The sequence below is a fragment of the Stegodyphus dumicola genome, chromosome 2 (assembly GCF_044657685.1).
Source record: "Stegodyphus dumicola isolate Sdum_Otavi_A_Nest chromosome 2, ASM4465768v1".
Lineage (NCBI taxonomy): Eukaryota > Metazoa > Arthropoda > Arachnida > Araneae > Eresidae > Stegodyphus > Stegodyphus dumicola.
In genome coordinates, this window is record NC_140769.1 from 222894217 (window position 1) to 222910830 (window position 16614).

Consider the following 16614-nt stretch of genomic DNA (forward strand, 5'->3'; position numbering starts at 1 on the left):
ACCTGTTTAGATAAAATGCATGTTAGGAAACAAGTGAAATTAAAATTCTCGTACCTCTCTTCCTTCAAGACAGACTCTTCACAAAACTTTTGTACCAATATATTTTAAATGGCCCATTCTACAAAAAGAACAGTTATGTATTCCATGCCTTATTAAAGATTGCAGGCTTGCTACGAATTGGTTATGCAAACAGAATTATATAAAAGTAATAATTTGATTTTTCACACAGTGGTGAATATCAATCAAGTTAAAATGGTAATTTTCAATTTACAAACATACTCCAAAATATTATTTATGCTAATAATAAAACATTAACTTAGTCAAAATGAAAATATGCATCAATGAACATAATTATTTGCACTATTACATACATATTTAAATCTCAGAAACCCAGAAAGCTTACCAAAACAAGAATATGAACTGTGTATTTAGTACACCAGTTTCCTTCGAGTTTATAATAAAATTTCTAGCATTTTTGCTAAATATCAGTTTAGTATTAATAAACAAATCAAGTAGATTTCACTCAGGGAACATTTTTAATTTTTTTTTTAAATTTTGAATTTTTGAATGATTTGAACACTTAAGGGGTGTTAGAACCCCAAAATTGTGATTTTGGATTTTTGCATTTTCAAATTCTCTACACTTTTATCTTTCTAAAAATACCATTGTTTAATTTCTATGAAAATTACAACTGTAAAAAATCTAGTTTTAATTTGTCTTTGACTGCTTTGATCAATGAGAAATTTTACATAAAAATGCATTTATTTCCAAACGTGATTTTTTTATACTCGGTGTACCTTTTCTCAGGAACTACTGCTCATTTTTATGGCTTATTTATTAGGTTTCCTGATATTTACTGAAATGAGCTTTTTGTGATAAACTTAGAAAAAAAAAATGTTTTAAATTTTCTGTCTGAGAAAAATGCTAAATTTTACTATGCCCAACATAATATTCCGTAAATTACTCTAAAATTCAAAATGTTTCAAAAGCTCATTTCAATATAATCAGATAGGTATACTTTAACTACACAAAAAATTTCAAGTGTTAGTGTCTATTGCAGATTTTTAGAAAAGGTACATCGAAAATGGCCAATTTAACATTCTCGGTAGAGGGGTTGCTGATACAAGGCATTTCTCCCATCTTCTTAGCATGCCTTCATGGTGTAGTGATCAGCACAATCAGCGCATATTCAAGAGCTCCATGGTTTGAGTGCTGGCGAGGGTATTGCTCATTTTTCATCTCTCCTGCTTTAAAAAAAAACCTAATGTCTCTAGGTCTGAACTAAAAAAAGTGGTGGAAAATGATTCTCCACCACCTGGATTTGGCAGTTAGGTCCCCTAATCCCCAGTTGCCTTTTAAAAGGGGAAGTATATAAGGTATTTATTTCTCCCACTTTCTTAGCATGCCTTCGTAGTGTAATGGCCAGCATACTTAGCGCATATTCAAGAGGTTCGTAGTTCAAGTCCCAGCGAGAGCATTGCTAATTTTATCTCTCGTGTTGTAGAACCTAATGTCTCTACAAATTGACTAAAAATTACTTTGCACCAGCATAAATTCTGAGCTATAAGAATTTCAAATTTTGAAGAAGGTTTTGATGTTGGTAAATGTGCCATCCAGACAGTATAGTGGTTAGGGAAGCCGACTGCAAAAACCAAAGGGCCCGAGTTTGAATCGTGGATGTATACTGTCTTCCCCTCATTGGAGGTAACAGTGGCTCCCTATTAGGTGCCTCCACAATAAAATGGCCACCACTTTTGGCCTTAGGAGTTTCATCTTTCTGTATATATTGTTCTTCAACTTGTAAGACTGTACATAGTTTTATTTACTCAAGATTTTACCTGTTTTGGACTTTATTTTATGATTTTGTGCTTCGAGCTCTAACTGCACTGCATTGGTTCTCATAAGCCACGCCTACAAGTTTAAGTTTTTCATTTTTCATATAATATTTAATGTGTAAATAGTGTGTCTTGTATTTTTCCTCATTGCTATGGACTATGTTTTAAAGAAAAATACAAAAATTTATTTTAAATTAAGCAATTTTCTTGCTTAATTGAGAACTTTTAAAGAACTTTGCTTACTTCGATGCTGACCAACCAGGTGTTCTCTTAAGATCACGACTCCCGTCTGACTGCCTTTATGCCAGCGTAGCACAAGACGCAGGATATTCTTTGTATAGACTTTACAAACTCATGAACTTTCATTTTGTTTGATTTTAGCCCTGTGCGCTGATGTACTAATGTACATCTTTAAATTTTTAAACCAAGCAAATGTTTAATGGTTATAATTTTCAGGATACTGATAAAACCCCTGGAGGTTGAGGCCAGAATTAATGATATGATCCAAGATCCTTAGGAGTGGCCAATGCTGAAAAGAGGCAAGTGCCAGCCATTCAATTGGGGGGGGGAGTTGGTAAATGTATAGTGACTTTGTATCATGGTGTCACTTAAAAGACACAACGAATTGGTGGTTCTCTCAAGTGGTTTGGCAGAAGACGAGGTATACCTTGGATCCGTCTTCCACAGTATTCTTTTTCAAAAACTGGGACAGTGCTGGGCAAAATCATGCTTCCACCTAATAATGCACCCAAAGCTCATGACAGATGCAATTAAGCAATTTCACAACAAAATGCATGATCTTATTCTGATGTCTCAGGTGAATTAAGTCGCACTGAAAATACCTACAGGTGCATTTCACAAATTTTAGATTTTCTTATATGAAGACATGCTCTGTGCAAATTAAAAGTCAGAAAATACACATAAAGAAAACAGACAAGGGCAATTTTAATGTTTAAACTCAATCAAAGGATAAGAGAGATAACAAAAGCTGAACAGAGAATAACAAAAGCAAAGAAACGGGATGAGGGCATGACTTTGCTGGTAAGATTAAACCCAATTTTATTAATTCTAAACATTTCTTAATCTTTCTATACTGCATGTTAATTATTATCGCATATTTAACTTCGATTCTAAGCATATCAAAAGAATACAACAATAGCAGAAGCAACAAAAAGCTTACCTGTATAAATACCTAGGCTGGTAGTTTATAATGCATTAGTTTACAAACTAAAGACTTACTAATAAACTTAACTATAATTTAAAACTTGACAGAACCACCAATTTCTTACTGAATTTTAATTAGCAATCTTAATAACTTAAACTCACTTTTGCTAAAAAGCTTTTTTAGTCATGATTCTTACTTAAGAAAGAGATTAAACAGTTTCCCATTTATTAATTATTGTTAATTGATCAGAAATTGGTTTGTTCCCCTTGGATGTCAACTAATTTATGGTCAATAATGATAATTACTTATTTGGTTGGTTGCATTTCTCATTTTTATATTCCTATTCATATTCCTTCTTAATAATTCCATTTTAAATATAATAATGAGTAAAATTAATTTGAATAGAATTCTTACTACTTTTTTCAAAGGAGATAATCTATAAAATAAATTATTTTACAGCTTTAGTGCAAGTATTAGGCAATTTATTCCGAATAATTAACTTGTTTACTTAAATCTTTGATTATATGTACATTAAATTAATAGGAAAATGCCTCAGTGGGAAAAAAAATAAATAGTTTCTTTTAGCCAAAGAGAGGTTAGAATACATTACTTCATCCACTGCTTCTGCCATAACATCAATATTTTTGGGAGGGAGATCTCCAGTTTCATAAAACTTTAAACGATCTTCAACCTGTTGGCGAAGCTTCTGGCCAAATACCTCAGTAGGTATCTCTAAAATGAAGAACAAGTTAGAAAAAAGCTTTAGAATTCTGTATACCACAATTTTTGGATCCTAATATGTTCACTATAACAAAAGACCTTGTGAATTAATTTACTAACAATAAGATGAATAATATCAGAATAATAGTAATACAGAGAAAAATAAGAAAATCAATTATCTTGTCGCTAATTACTAGAGCACAGAAATTAATTCAAACACGGACAGCATATATTTTTTTTAATTTTTATAGGTTACTTTACCTTTTGTTTCATTCTTTCCATAAATTTACTTATGACTGATAGAAAATACTTATAATAAAAATGTTCAAAATGAAAATACAAGCATTGTGTACAATGAATTAATGATCATTTATTGTGATTTTAGCTTACTTTGCAATAACATTTCTTAAAATTTCTATACTGTATTTTTCCTTCATAAACACGTTACCAATAAAAATAAAAACTGCAAATAAATCATCATTTATCTAATGCATTCCCATCGCCACTACTTTATATTTTAGACATTTCCATGATAAATATCATGTACTAACAGCAAAGTAATCCATGAAACGTACAATAAATTTGGACAAAATAAATGGAAAATTGCTTTTTGCTCAGAACTCTTAAATAAAATATTTATGCTATTCGAATAAATTTTATTTGAAAATAAATTAACATTACAAAATTAAAAACATTAGCAAAAAATACAAACAGCAGATAGGTTCAGACTTGAATATTTTGATTAGTAGCTTTGTAGGTTAACTACCAAGATCATCAGTACTTACTGCCAAAGCAGGAACTTAAATGATATTAATGCTACTTAAATTTTTTTAGTTAATTTAATTTTGAGAGGTGCACAAAGCTCTCCTTTCGCATGCATACTCACTTTAGGTTATACAAAATTTCAGTGAAACAGGTAAAATAAATGTTGTGTTTTCTCTCCAAAAGCTTTGACAGCAATATAGTTACAGTTACATAAGGTAATGCTGCAACACATTAGGCTAAGTTGATAAGGATAAAGAATTACCATTTACCTCTAAAACAATCAATTCTGGAAGCAACTGCACACTTGTTTGCCAAATATCGTGAAATACGCCCTTTGTTAGCTTTTGCAGCTCTGCCTATGAATGTCGAATGATATATCAAACCATATTTGGGAGTATTTCCACGTGTTTTAAGTGCTCTAAATACAAAATAAAACATTGCAAAAATTAGCAATACAAGTAGCTAGTACTAATGTTATTAAAAACTTAATCACTTACAGAAATGTACATTGAGGATAAAAAAAGACTCGGACCTTTTTAGAAATAAATATGTACAGTCAGTTTTATGAACCAAAATGCTCTCATTATTATTTTTAAATATCAATAGACATGATGATTATCCCCCCCCCTCAAAAAAATTTGCAAATCTTTCCTACAATCATCTGAAAGAAATCAGTACACAAACCAGTTACAATAAAGATTGACTTCTTATTTTTTGGTAAAATAACATTAAGCAAAACATCATATTCATGGGAAATAGAACACATAATATTTTGCTTAACTGGAATTAGTTTTTAGAATACAGTATTAAGAAAGAGCTATTAGAGCTCTCTAATGTATCTATCATACATCTTAATTGATATGAAAAGGAAGGTAAGAAGATACAAACATACAATACATGTTTTAATGATGTTACCTCCCATTCATTAAAGGCAAAGATGACAGTGACTAACAGAATTCAAATATTCATCAAGAACAGTATTAAAAACATAAATATTCTTTTTCCACTGCAATATATTCATATATAGTTATCTGCTCTATATTATTACTTTTTTCCTGTCAATATTTTTAGGTACATAACTTAAGCTCTAATGTAAGAAATTTTAAGAAAATAGGTGTTACAGCTTGTAATTTTGGCATATGGAAGCAGACCTTATGATTTCTAGACTTCTTTATCCTACATAATAAGGGATGGCAAGCTGTTCGTCTGTTTTAAATTATCTTGCATAACTGCCTACTTTTTTTGCTGCCTGACTCTTTCAGAGCTTTTATCATATGGCATTTCTTCTTTTTTAGGTTTGTTTGTTTTTTTAATTACTACTCATGAGTTCTTGACTTAAAAATGTACCTTTTCGGATAAAAAATTACAGACTTTATTCATGTTCCATATAAGATTTCCAAACAGTAAATTCAACAACATCAAAGCTATCTTCTATGCATTGAGCACTTTTATTTCACAGCTTCAACCTAAGAAATTTTTCTTCAATCACATTTTCATGTACAGACTTATGCAAAATAATGCTCCTTCAAGAACATGATGACGCCTTAATGTAAGTCAGGCAATGTTCACGCCCAGGCAAATTCATAAAAGATCCCTGGCATAAAGTTTTCCACATTCTCCTGACAAACAGTTTTAAACCTCTGAGCATTATGACCAGCTTTATCCGGTCATCAGAAATTTTGCTACTTGGCATACATTAGCTTATAATTTAAGATATTTTGCTTTGTTACTTTCTTTAAAATAACATAAATATCATCTTAATAAATGTAAGTTTATGAAAATATAGGCTAAACCAAATAATTATACAAAGTCAATTAATAAATGCTGTTTAAATACCAGTCTTCATGACGGATCTAAAATCCAGCGCCGCTCAGAAAGTTAAATTGAAATAAGTAACCTAGATAAAGGTTTGGGAACCTTTACACTCGATACTGCTGTGCAAGTTTGATTCTAGTTTAATACTGTGATTAACAAAGCAAGTTAGAGGCCTATTTGCATTGTAACATCTCACTAAAAAAAGTGGCAGTATGTTTACTAGATAAATGATTAATCATCAATTCATAAACTAATTTTGCACTATTTTACAATTACATTTGAAAACCTACAATACAATTATGTTTGAAAGGAAAGAGGCTATATTAAAATCAGATTTATGTAAATTTATACTTAAAATGCAATACTGAAGAAAGAAGAATTGCTTTTTTCAGGCTAAAAATTGACTTCAATAAGGTTGTGGACAGTTGAATGCTGGGGAACTTTTTCAAACACCTTTGTTAGGTGAACAGGGGTAGATTTGCATAAAAATTCCAGCATAATTATGATGGAACACCATTACGAAGACATCTCATCACATAGGAGTCAAAAATCGATGTCACAAGGATAAAAAAAATAGATTTAATAATTTTATTCTAAAAAGATAGATTTGAACAAAACTTACCTACAAAAATAACAGCAACAAATTTGCACATGATAAAGACATTTTTAAAGGAAATAATTCTTTTAACTTAGAAAGAAACATACAAATATACATAGAGATAAAACCATACCGAAAAAGTGCTTTTTCTGCACCAAGAATCTGAACAGTAGAAGCAGGGAACTTTGCTAAATTTATTAAACTGCCAGCATGAGCAATGAGACGTGCCCCCACCTATAAAAAATATATATAGTTTGTGCTATCTAGAGCATTTAATTACTTATAAAAAATTATGTAACTCAAAATCTACTACCGTATCTCCAATCAGAGTTGCAAGATTTGGAGCAACATTGTGCATCTTAGATTTCAAGTACTCCATCAGTTCTTTGCGGCGCTCCATGAGAGATATTGTCCTCTCTGCAAATATTATGATATTTTCCATGTCCAAAGGAATTATTTCCATACCTGGTTAAGGAAGCAAAATTTTTTAATGTCTGTAATATTAAGGAATGAGAAAATATAACTAAAAGGCAAAACCTAATAATATAAAATCAGAAAATGAAACATAAATCTATTTTTAGCTCAGAAATTAATTTCCATCATTTCCAACAGAAACAATAAAAATCATATAACAGTTTGACTACCTATGCTCCTAAATTCTAAAAAAAATGTTTTGTTTTGTTTAGATATTGCCCATTTTTCAGGACTTTAACAGTGTTGTACAAATATTAAAAGTGTTTTAATCTCGAGAGAAAAAAAGATACTATGCCCTCACCTTTATTCAGACATCCGATTACTCATGGTACACATGGGAAAACTACATTTAATTCTTTGTAAAACAGTATAACTGATCATTTGAGTGTGACGGTCTTAAAAAGTAAATAGTAACAGCAATAAGCTGGTGACCAAATAGAAATGCCAATAAATTTTATTGCACACATTTTAACATTTTTAAAAGATGCTGCATAATATATATCAATATTAATTAATTAAAAAATATTTTATACTATCTTTCATGCTTTAGAATTATTATGGTCAGCAAACTTAATTCTGCACTAGTTTATAATACATATATATATATATTAAAAAAAGGAAAAGAGACAGAGAAGACTTGAATCTCTATGTGGAAATTTGCTACTAAGAAAAAGGACTAATATATCAGAAATTAATTTTATACTAATTTAAAATTTTGTTTGAAAAGAAATGAAGGATATATTAATATCAGATTTTCATAAATTTATACTTGAAATACAATTCTGAAAAGTTTATTCTATATCTATTAAATTTAGTCATGAAAGCATTAATTATGACTCTAAAATATTATTTGGATTTACATAAATGATACAATTACACATTTATGACACCTAAAATAAAAATGTTTCCTTTTATATTTAACAACTAAATACCTAAAAAATGTATACATAATTATTGATCAATCTATAATTCAGTCAAGACAAGATTTCATACCCTCATAATTCTAAAGCAACACCAAAATGGTCTTTCATAATAACTATTACAGAAAAATTTATATAAATATATAACTTAAAAATAAAAATCACCATTTTCATTTGAAAAATAGCATACACTTATTTTTACTTCCAAAATTTAATCACTGTCAATTGAGAGAGAACAGGGAGATCATTAAAAGCAGATGCTTTGACCAATGAAAGCCATGATCCACTGTTGACACTTTTATAGCCCTTATGAACTTAGAAAAGCATGTTTCTAAGCCATGATCCCCTGTTGACACTTTTATAGCCCTTACGAACTAAGAAAAGCATGTTTCTAAGGAGTGATCTCTAGCTAACCTGAGAATGTGTATGAGGTTCTAACCTTGACCATTTTAACTCTCTCCAATTTAGTTACATCTATCAGAAATGTTTGTGCATGTTCATATTGTTTTTAATTACTGTGGGAATATAAAACTTCTGTGGGAAGCTTGTTTTGTTGGCTGGTATTTCACATTTGGCGAGCGCTTTATTTGTCCCTTGATTTACATTTTGAAACTCAAAAAAACTTTCTTTCTTTGTTGTGAACTGCAGATATGGGGATACAATTATTTTCACTGTTGACTTTCATTATATACAGTTTTGCATTATTTAAATAGTGCAAAAATAAAAGCTTCATTTATAATTATAAATTCAATGACATTTCAAACATAACTTTAAGAAATATTTGATAAACTGAGATAGCTACTTTGATTTGTTCAAAATCTAATTTTTCATACACTGATACACACTGATATTGTTTTCTCACATACAGAAATATTTTATAAGGTATTTCCTTCCACCATTCTACATGCAGAATGCTGTAACTGGAAACATGGTTTATGTATATTCAAGAGTACATATGGTATTTTCTCATGTCTTTGTCGTGTTACCGGAAGTGTGCTCGATGAGTGTTCGAGAGACCCACAAATCCCAGTAATGGCACTGCACATTTTTTTCAATTTCTTAACATCAAAAATTCTACAAGGCTCTACAATTTTAATCATATATTAAATCCTAAATCTTTTAAAAATTTGAAGTTAAAATTTAGAATTAATAACATGAGTTTTAAAGTTTTGAAAGATTTTTAGACAGAGGCGTAGCTAGGGTTTTCAGCGCCCGGGGAGAACTGGAGATTGTGCGCCTTTTCTGTTTGCCACGAATGGAAAACACTTTACTCTAAAATTTCGCACCATCAATTTGGCACCTCCTGGATGCTGCGCCCGGGAACAGATGTCCCCCCTTGCTACGCCACTGTTTTTAGAGCAAAAGCATTCATTGATGGGGGGGGGAAGAAAGATTAAAGTAAATTTGAAGTTCACCAAGGACATTTTTCCATCGTCTGGATGAAATGTAATGATATGTTATTAATGCAGATATCTTCAAAACGACTCGCATAATTTTTGCAAAATCTGAGTTGTAATAATTTGAAGTGTAGAATCAAACTTGGGGGGGGGGAGGGGGGAAACAGCAGCAGCAGCATATGTTAAAATTATGCTACATGTGAATCTAATATAAAACGCAAGTCAAATTTTTGATACATGAAAATGCAGCATAAATTTTTTGAACTGGTCAAAGAACAATAGGTACAGAACTCTCTCTCTTTTTTTCGGGGGGGGGGGGGGGGTACATAATGCACATCACTAATTGTATCTGCCAATACAGCACAAAATGATAACCTGAAGAAGCTTCTACAGTACTTTCTGCCTCGAAAGTAGAAATTTGTACAAATTTTTGTGACTTTTAACATGGTTTAATAGCTGAAGCTCATTGGGTTAAAGTATTTTGAAGGTAGATGTGAAGTTTGAACTTCAGATATGACCATTTCAAAGCTGTAATATGACTACACTAATTCTAGCAAAAATTCAAAATTATGACAACAACATGGATATATGTGATTAGCATCAAACTGCTGGGGAATTAAATGCTCAGGCCTCAAATATCACCAACATTAGTAGTGCAGTGTTTCTTTCCATGGGAAAAAATAAAGCACTCAGAAATCACCATAGACGCTTGTTTTCAGACTTTAGAAAGCATGTTCACATAATGATTTGTGACTGCAAGAAGGAATGAAGAATATTTTTATTATTAACTAAAAAAATTTTATTGAAAAAGCAAAAAAGGAAAGTATTTAGATCTTTGCCAAGCATATGTTAGCATAAAAGGTTGCCATACTCTTGTTATTTAATTACTAATATAAAAAAAATTTAGACACCACAGCATGAGTTATTACTGAAGCTGTCATGTATTGATAAACATGTGGTGATGAAAGCAAAATATAATAAATAATGACTCGCCAGGTCGGGGTCAGGGATATAAAAAAATTGGTGAATGTTTTGGTTTGAGATGTATGCCGAGTAGATACTCAGCTATGAAGCCAAGTTACTAATCTCACAAATTTATGCTTACATGATTGTTTTTCCATAACAAGGTATTTTATATAGTGCCTAAGTGAAATTAAGAATTGGAATTTTTAAGTGAAAATCTCCACATGTTTTATTATGGAAGGAAAAATCAAATGTGCATGCGTAAAGTATTAAACAAAATAAAAAACAAAAAGTTTGTGGCTTTGAGGTCCAGATTTTAGATCATTCTGGATAATGGACGTCTGAATTTCGGACTATGTATATACCAGGAATACTATAGTGGGAGAAAACAGCTCTGTTTTATGCAGGTCGATCAATCAGAAAAAGATTCTGCTTCTTCATACTCCTGGATTGACTTCCTAATATTTAAAAATAGATTTCTCAGATATGTTCCTTACTGCATTTAGTGTTCATAGGTCTGATAAAACCATTATTATACCAAAATTCAGAACAATTTAAAAGCACTTAGAGAAAAACAGGTTTTTCAGATACGCTTTTTGCTGCATTTAGTGTTCATACGTCTGATAAAACCATTACTGTACCAGAATTCAGAAACATTTTCTGAAAACTGGTAATGCTACAAAGATCACTATAAACTAAAATACAAACCCATGGAAGAACGTGCAAGTTCTACAATCGCTGCAGCTTTAGCTGAATCCATCAAGATTTCTTCAAGCTGTTGTTCAATATCTTCAGGCATGTTCTGACGATCTTTGATGGCTTTGACACATCTGATATATAAATTATTTTCCGGTACAATCTTTATCAGCTCCGGAAAATGAAATGAATACCATTCACTAATATAAAGATAAAAAATTATATAATTTAATTACATAAAATAAAAAAATATAATTTAATTACATAGATATAAGTATGTGTATGTGTGCAAGATAAAAAATATATCAAGCAAAATAATAACTTTAATATACAATATTCCTTGATTCTTCATTTTAATTTGACTATTTCCCCATCAAATAGCAACTGGCTTATAATAAGTATCTGTAACTTCATTATTTGCAAATAAACATATGTTGTAAAATTCTCTTATAAAGTATCAGTAAATTCTCTTATACAGCATTAATTATATATAGAATTTTACAAACTGAAACTCCAACAAATCAAAACAAAGTCAAAATGGGTCTGTCCCAACCTTTTGCCCTGAACATGTCACAGTTGTGTGCACTATTGTTAGATGTGCTGTTGCTGCTTCTCTTTTTATTGGGACATCAAAAATGCAAAAAATTTCTAGAACAGGTGTAGAGACATTAGGCTTTTTTGAAGCAGGAGACATGAAAAATGAGTAATGCTCTTGCCTGGACTCGAATTTGGACCTCTCGAATAAGTGCAGAATGTGCTACTGTTACACCACAAAGGCCTGTGGAAAACACAGAGGAAAAGGTACCTATTGTGCCAATTTATTTGTGTTGGCTTCATAAATTGTTTGTCAACAAGAATAAAAAGGTCAAATATTGGCCACTATGATTGTTACCTTTTATGCATCAAGATCTAGCACTCCATAAATCATGTTGTCACTCTGATGCTACATAAACATCATTACACACATACAGTAAAAAAGGAATGAAAAGAAAAATTACAGCAAGAATTGCATTCAATATATACACTGCTCTCTATTATAGTAAGGCAATACGCATTATATGCGTATAAGATACATATAGCACAGACAAACACTTTGACTGGCTATATCACTCAGGAATTAATTGGCAAATGCAGACTAAGGCAGACAAAAGTTTTTAATTTAATAGTTAAAATTAAATAAATTATTGAAAATATTAATGATTTCTTTTTTTAATTTTCTAAACAGTCAGACATTTTAGATGCATTCAAAAATGATTCATTTTACACAGCATGCTTAGCAGTAGCGAGACATCTTAAGAGATCTGTATTGCAAAAATTTAACATGCACAGAAATATTTGCAATAACACCCAACACTTAAATGTGAAATGTCTTAAACAATTTTAATGGTAGAAGGTATGTTCTTTTTTAAATTTGAATAATTCAGCTAAGAGAACTTTCCCCCCTTTTGATCTCTTTCCCGTCCCCTTTTTGTTGGGTCTATATATAAATTTAAGTTTAATAAACTTTTACTAAGCTCAAATAAAGTACAAATAAAATAAAATTAATAATTAATATACATAATATTTCTGTATATAAACTTAATAATGTTCCGTTTATTAAAGTAAACAAAATTAAATACAAATACAGTCAAAAGTCTTTAATCCGGACTCGTCGGGATTCAGACTTTTTTTCTTATTAAACTTATTCAGACATTTTTCAATTCCGGATTATAGATTATCAATTTAAATCTGGTAAGATGACATGCAGAAATTATATAATTAAAAATATGAAACCGTAATTTATGAAATAAAGAACAATTATGATCTAAAGAGTATCAAAATTTACAAAAAAAAAAAAAAAAAAAAAAAAAAAAAGCTTAATATTTATTTGTTTACTTTATTAAACATTTCTTTCAATGTAAGTTGTTTAAGTTGCTTTGTTTTATGTGATAATACTTTCTCTTTAATTCTATAAACAGGCATAATTTCTTGTTCAGTTACAAAGTTCCGCTGTTCAAGTCCTATGATTGCTGTGTCGAGAATACCGACTAATTTGTCAATCGAAATTTTTTCGTTTGCAATAACCTCTGTGTCACTTTCTTCACTATCGAAAGCGAATTATAATGACGAGGAATTAGATTTAAATCGTATCAAAGACAGAGTACATTGAGATGAAATACTACATTTAGTAAGGAATTATAAGCCGAATAAAATAAAAACATTTTGCCCTGAAGATGAGGATAGTGCTGACTGATCAACTTCCAGTTCATTGCACGCCGCGACGTCCCCCTACCCCAGCAGAGCAGCGTGAAACTGATAAACAGATTTTGAAATAATTAGAGAAACAAAGGATATGCCTTTATCCATTTTTTGCTGCAATTCCACTTTTTGTTTGTTGGACATCGAAACATGCTTTTGTTTTGTAGATCCTTTGGCAACTCCAGAATCGGAAATTATTTTTGACATAATCGAATGTTCAAGCTTACTTTTATAAAATTGCTGTAACAGCTTGCAAAAAATAATAAGCCGGATCCAATTAGAAGATTAAGGAACAACGCAATCTGCAACATTAACTGAAATAGATAATTAGATAATTTTAGCTTAGCTTATACCGTCTGTTATACATTAAACGTGCATGCGTAAACGTATTACGTGCATGCATAAAGGTATTATGCGCATACGCATGTGCAGAAAGTTTGTAGCTTTGAGGTCCGGGTTAAAGACTTTTGACTGTATTAACTGACTAAAATGCCTCGAATCTTCATACAAAAATCTACAAATGACTATAGTAAATTAAGACAACAACAGATCAAATGAAATTTAGATAAAGATCAATAAAATGTAATACCAAAAAATACAATTTAGATGAAATATGGTTTAATATGAAAAATTACTCTGAAAATCATTAGGGTTATGAAAATGGAATTTGCTAAGCTTAAATTTAATTTATTGCTGGAAAACATTTTCCTTGATAAAGACTAAAAATTATAAAAACCAGGAGATTTGGTGATTTACTGAGAGATGCGATGAAAACCAGAATAGGTAGCTATGCACCATGGCTTTCGTAAGTAGAAAATAGCATTTTAGAAGATGTTATTTTCAAGGTGCTCTGATGTTCATGTATAGACTGTTCCTTCAAAGCCACATAAAGTTACAATATGCATAGACTCCAACCTTCAGCAAACCTTGTCAGTAGTCAACGCGCGAATGACATTTTTACAACTTTGAAAATGTGCGCGTAGCGTATGTTGTAATTAACCATTCATTAATTTTAAATTAATAATTAATTGTAATCAATTTTATTACATTTAAAATCCATATACATATAAAACTGAATAATTAAAAATATACCTTGTAAATTATATGCACATTTAATTAGAAATTTTCTTTTAACTCCTCAAGCATTCACTAATAAAAAGTACTTCAAATCACTACTAATCATAGAAAAAATCAGAAGCTATAAATCATATCTTTATTCTGGATATGATTTCTACAGGGAAATAAAATTTAAATAACCAAGAATGATACATATAAGTATTAAACAAAATACGCATAATTTATGAATGCAAAGATTTATATGTAGCATGCTTAGCAAGCTTAAGTTCTGATTTTGAGAATGTTTTTTTATAACACAGTTCTTCATTTGCCTGCATATTTATTTTTTCAATCAAAACTGCTTCAAGAGTTTTAAGACCTAAATTTGGTTGAAATTCCGTCTGATTTTTTTTAACAATAGAAAAAATTCTTTCGCAAGCTGCATTTGAATGAGGTATTATTAAGACAGCAAGCATTACAGAAGGCAATACTTTGTATTTAATACACCCATTCATATTTTTTAATTTGGCAATTTCTCCCCATGCTATATCAATACGCAAATCTTCAATTTCTTTCAAATCATCTACTTGATACATGGAAAATTCAATTTCTACTTGATTAAGACATTTTTCATCAATAATGGATGGAAAAGTATTCATCAAGTAAAGAACAGATGAAAATGAGACTTCAGTTCTCAAGTTGATGTCAGCAACTTCAGCATGTTTTAGAAATGGATCACTCAGTGGAAATTTATCAATTATATATGAACATGCAGTTACAAAAAAAGCTCGCACAGAATTGAAAAATGATTTCACTTCACTTTCATTCAACTTGGCATTTTTTAAATATAGTCTTGTTTCCGCACCAATCACTAAATTTTCATTTTCTTTTTGTTTACTATACTTCTGAAATGGAATAGACGTTAGAGTAACATCTTCATTTTCTTTAGAAATTACTGATGGTTTTACGAATCTAACAAATAAATTCATTAAAAGTTCAAAAAGTTCTCTTCTCAATTTATGTATATAAGGAGCTTGTTGTTGCAAATTAATATTTACTGTTATAAACAAAGGCAAAGTATTTTTCGAAAATAACAAGTACAATTTGGTGGTCGGTGACTGTAAAATTTTTTTAATGTTTTGCAATCTCTTTCCTTCATTCTCACTGTTATCTGATTTATCTCCAAAAAAAATTATCACAGCATCCCACTGTTCCAAAATCCTTGTTATAGATTCTAAAAGAGACAACCATCTCGTACTGCAATATTTCAAAATTTTATGAGATTTTGCATTCTGTCCCAAAATTTGTTGAGCAACTTTGAAGCTATGCTTCCGTTTCGAACTTTTCTCCAAGTAAAAATATATATCTATTATCAACATTTCAATTTCTGAGCCAATTAATTTTTCAGTAGCTTTTTTTGCAGCTATATGCAAGAGGTGGCACGGGCAACCTCGGGTGATTATACTTGGTTGATGCATTTTGATAAATGATGTTACACCTTTAAACTTTCCAATCATATTACTAGCATTATCTGAAGAAAATGATAAGCAATTTTTCATTCTAAACCTTTGTTTTTAAAGTTTTCATTTATACAATTAAAAATACCTTCTCCTGTATTATTCGTGCATTCTAAAATAGAAATCAATGAAGTAATTATCACTCCCTTTTCTTTACTGTAGTATGTTATAACCAATGGGTACAGTTTGTTATCATTGTTATCATTACTTCCATCAGTACTTAGAGAAAATGATGTACTGCACACTGATTTTATAATATCAGCAACAGTATTTTCTGCAAGCATTTTCACAATAGCAGCAGTTTTGGTATGATCGCAGCTAAATTTTTTTGCTATGGCAGAATCCCGGAAACATTGCTTTGAAAAGCTTTTTGGAATGATCCGAAACAGAAAGCGGTAGATTATGTTCAATTAAAAAACGAACAAAATAGCATTCGGCTTTTATAGGATCTGTTT

The 16614-nt window shown here is 30.4% G+C and overlaps 2 protein-coding genes across 3 annotated transcripts in view; one reads left to right on the forward strand and one right to left on the reverse strand.

The window, feature by feature from the left end:
- Positions 1 to 16614, forward strand: part of Arp10 (Actin-related protein 10) — a 144532-nt gene that overhangs the window by 35873 nt on the left and 92045 nt on the right. The window lies entirely within an intron of this gene.
- Positions 1 to 16614, reverse strand: part of Nop56 (Nop56 ribonucleoprotein) — a 57975-nt gene that overhangs the window by 17151 nt on the left and 24210 nt on the right. Inside the window, exons 5-9 of the mRNA XM_035350316.2 lie at positions 11361 to 11548; positions 7212 to 7363; positions 7032 to 7132; positions 4755 to 4903; positions 3611 to 3732 (exon numbers count right to left, since the gene is read on the reverse strand). Of these exons, the coding sequence (XP_035206207.2) occupies positions 3611 to 3732; positions 4755 to 4903; positions 7032 to 7132; positions 7212 to 7363; positions 11361 to 11548 (712 nt within the window). The remainder of the gene's footprint in view (positions 1 to 3610; positions 3733 to 4754; positions 4904 to 7031; positions 7133 to 7211; positions 7364 to 11360; positions 11549 to 16614) is intronic.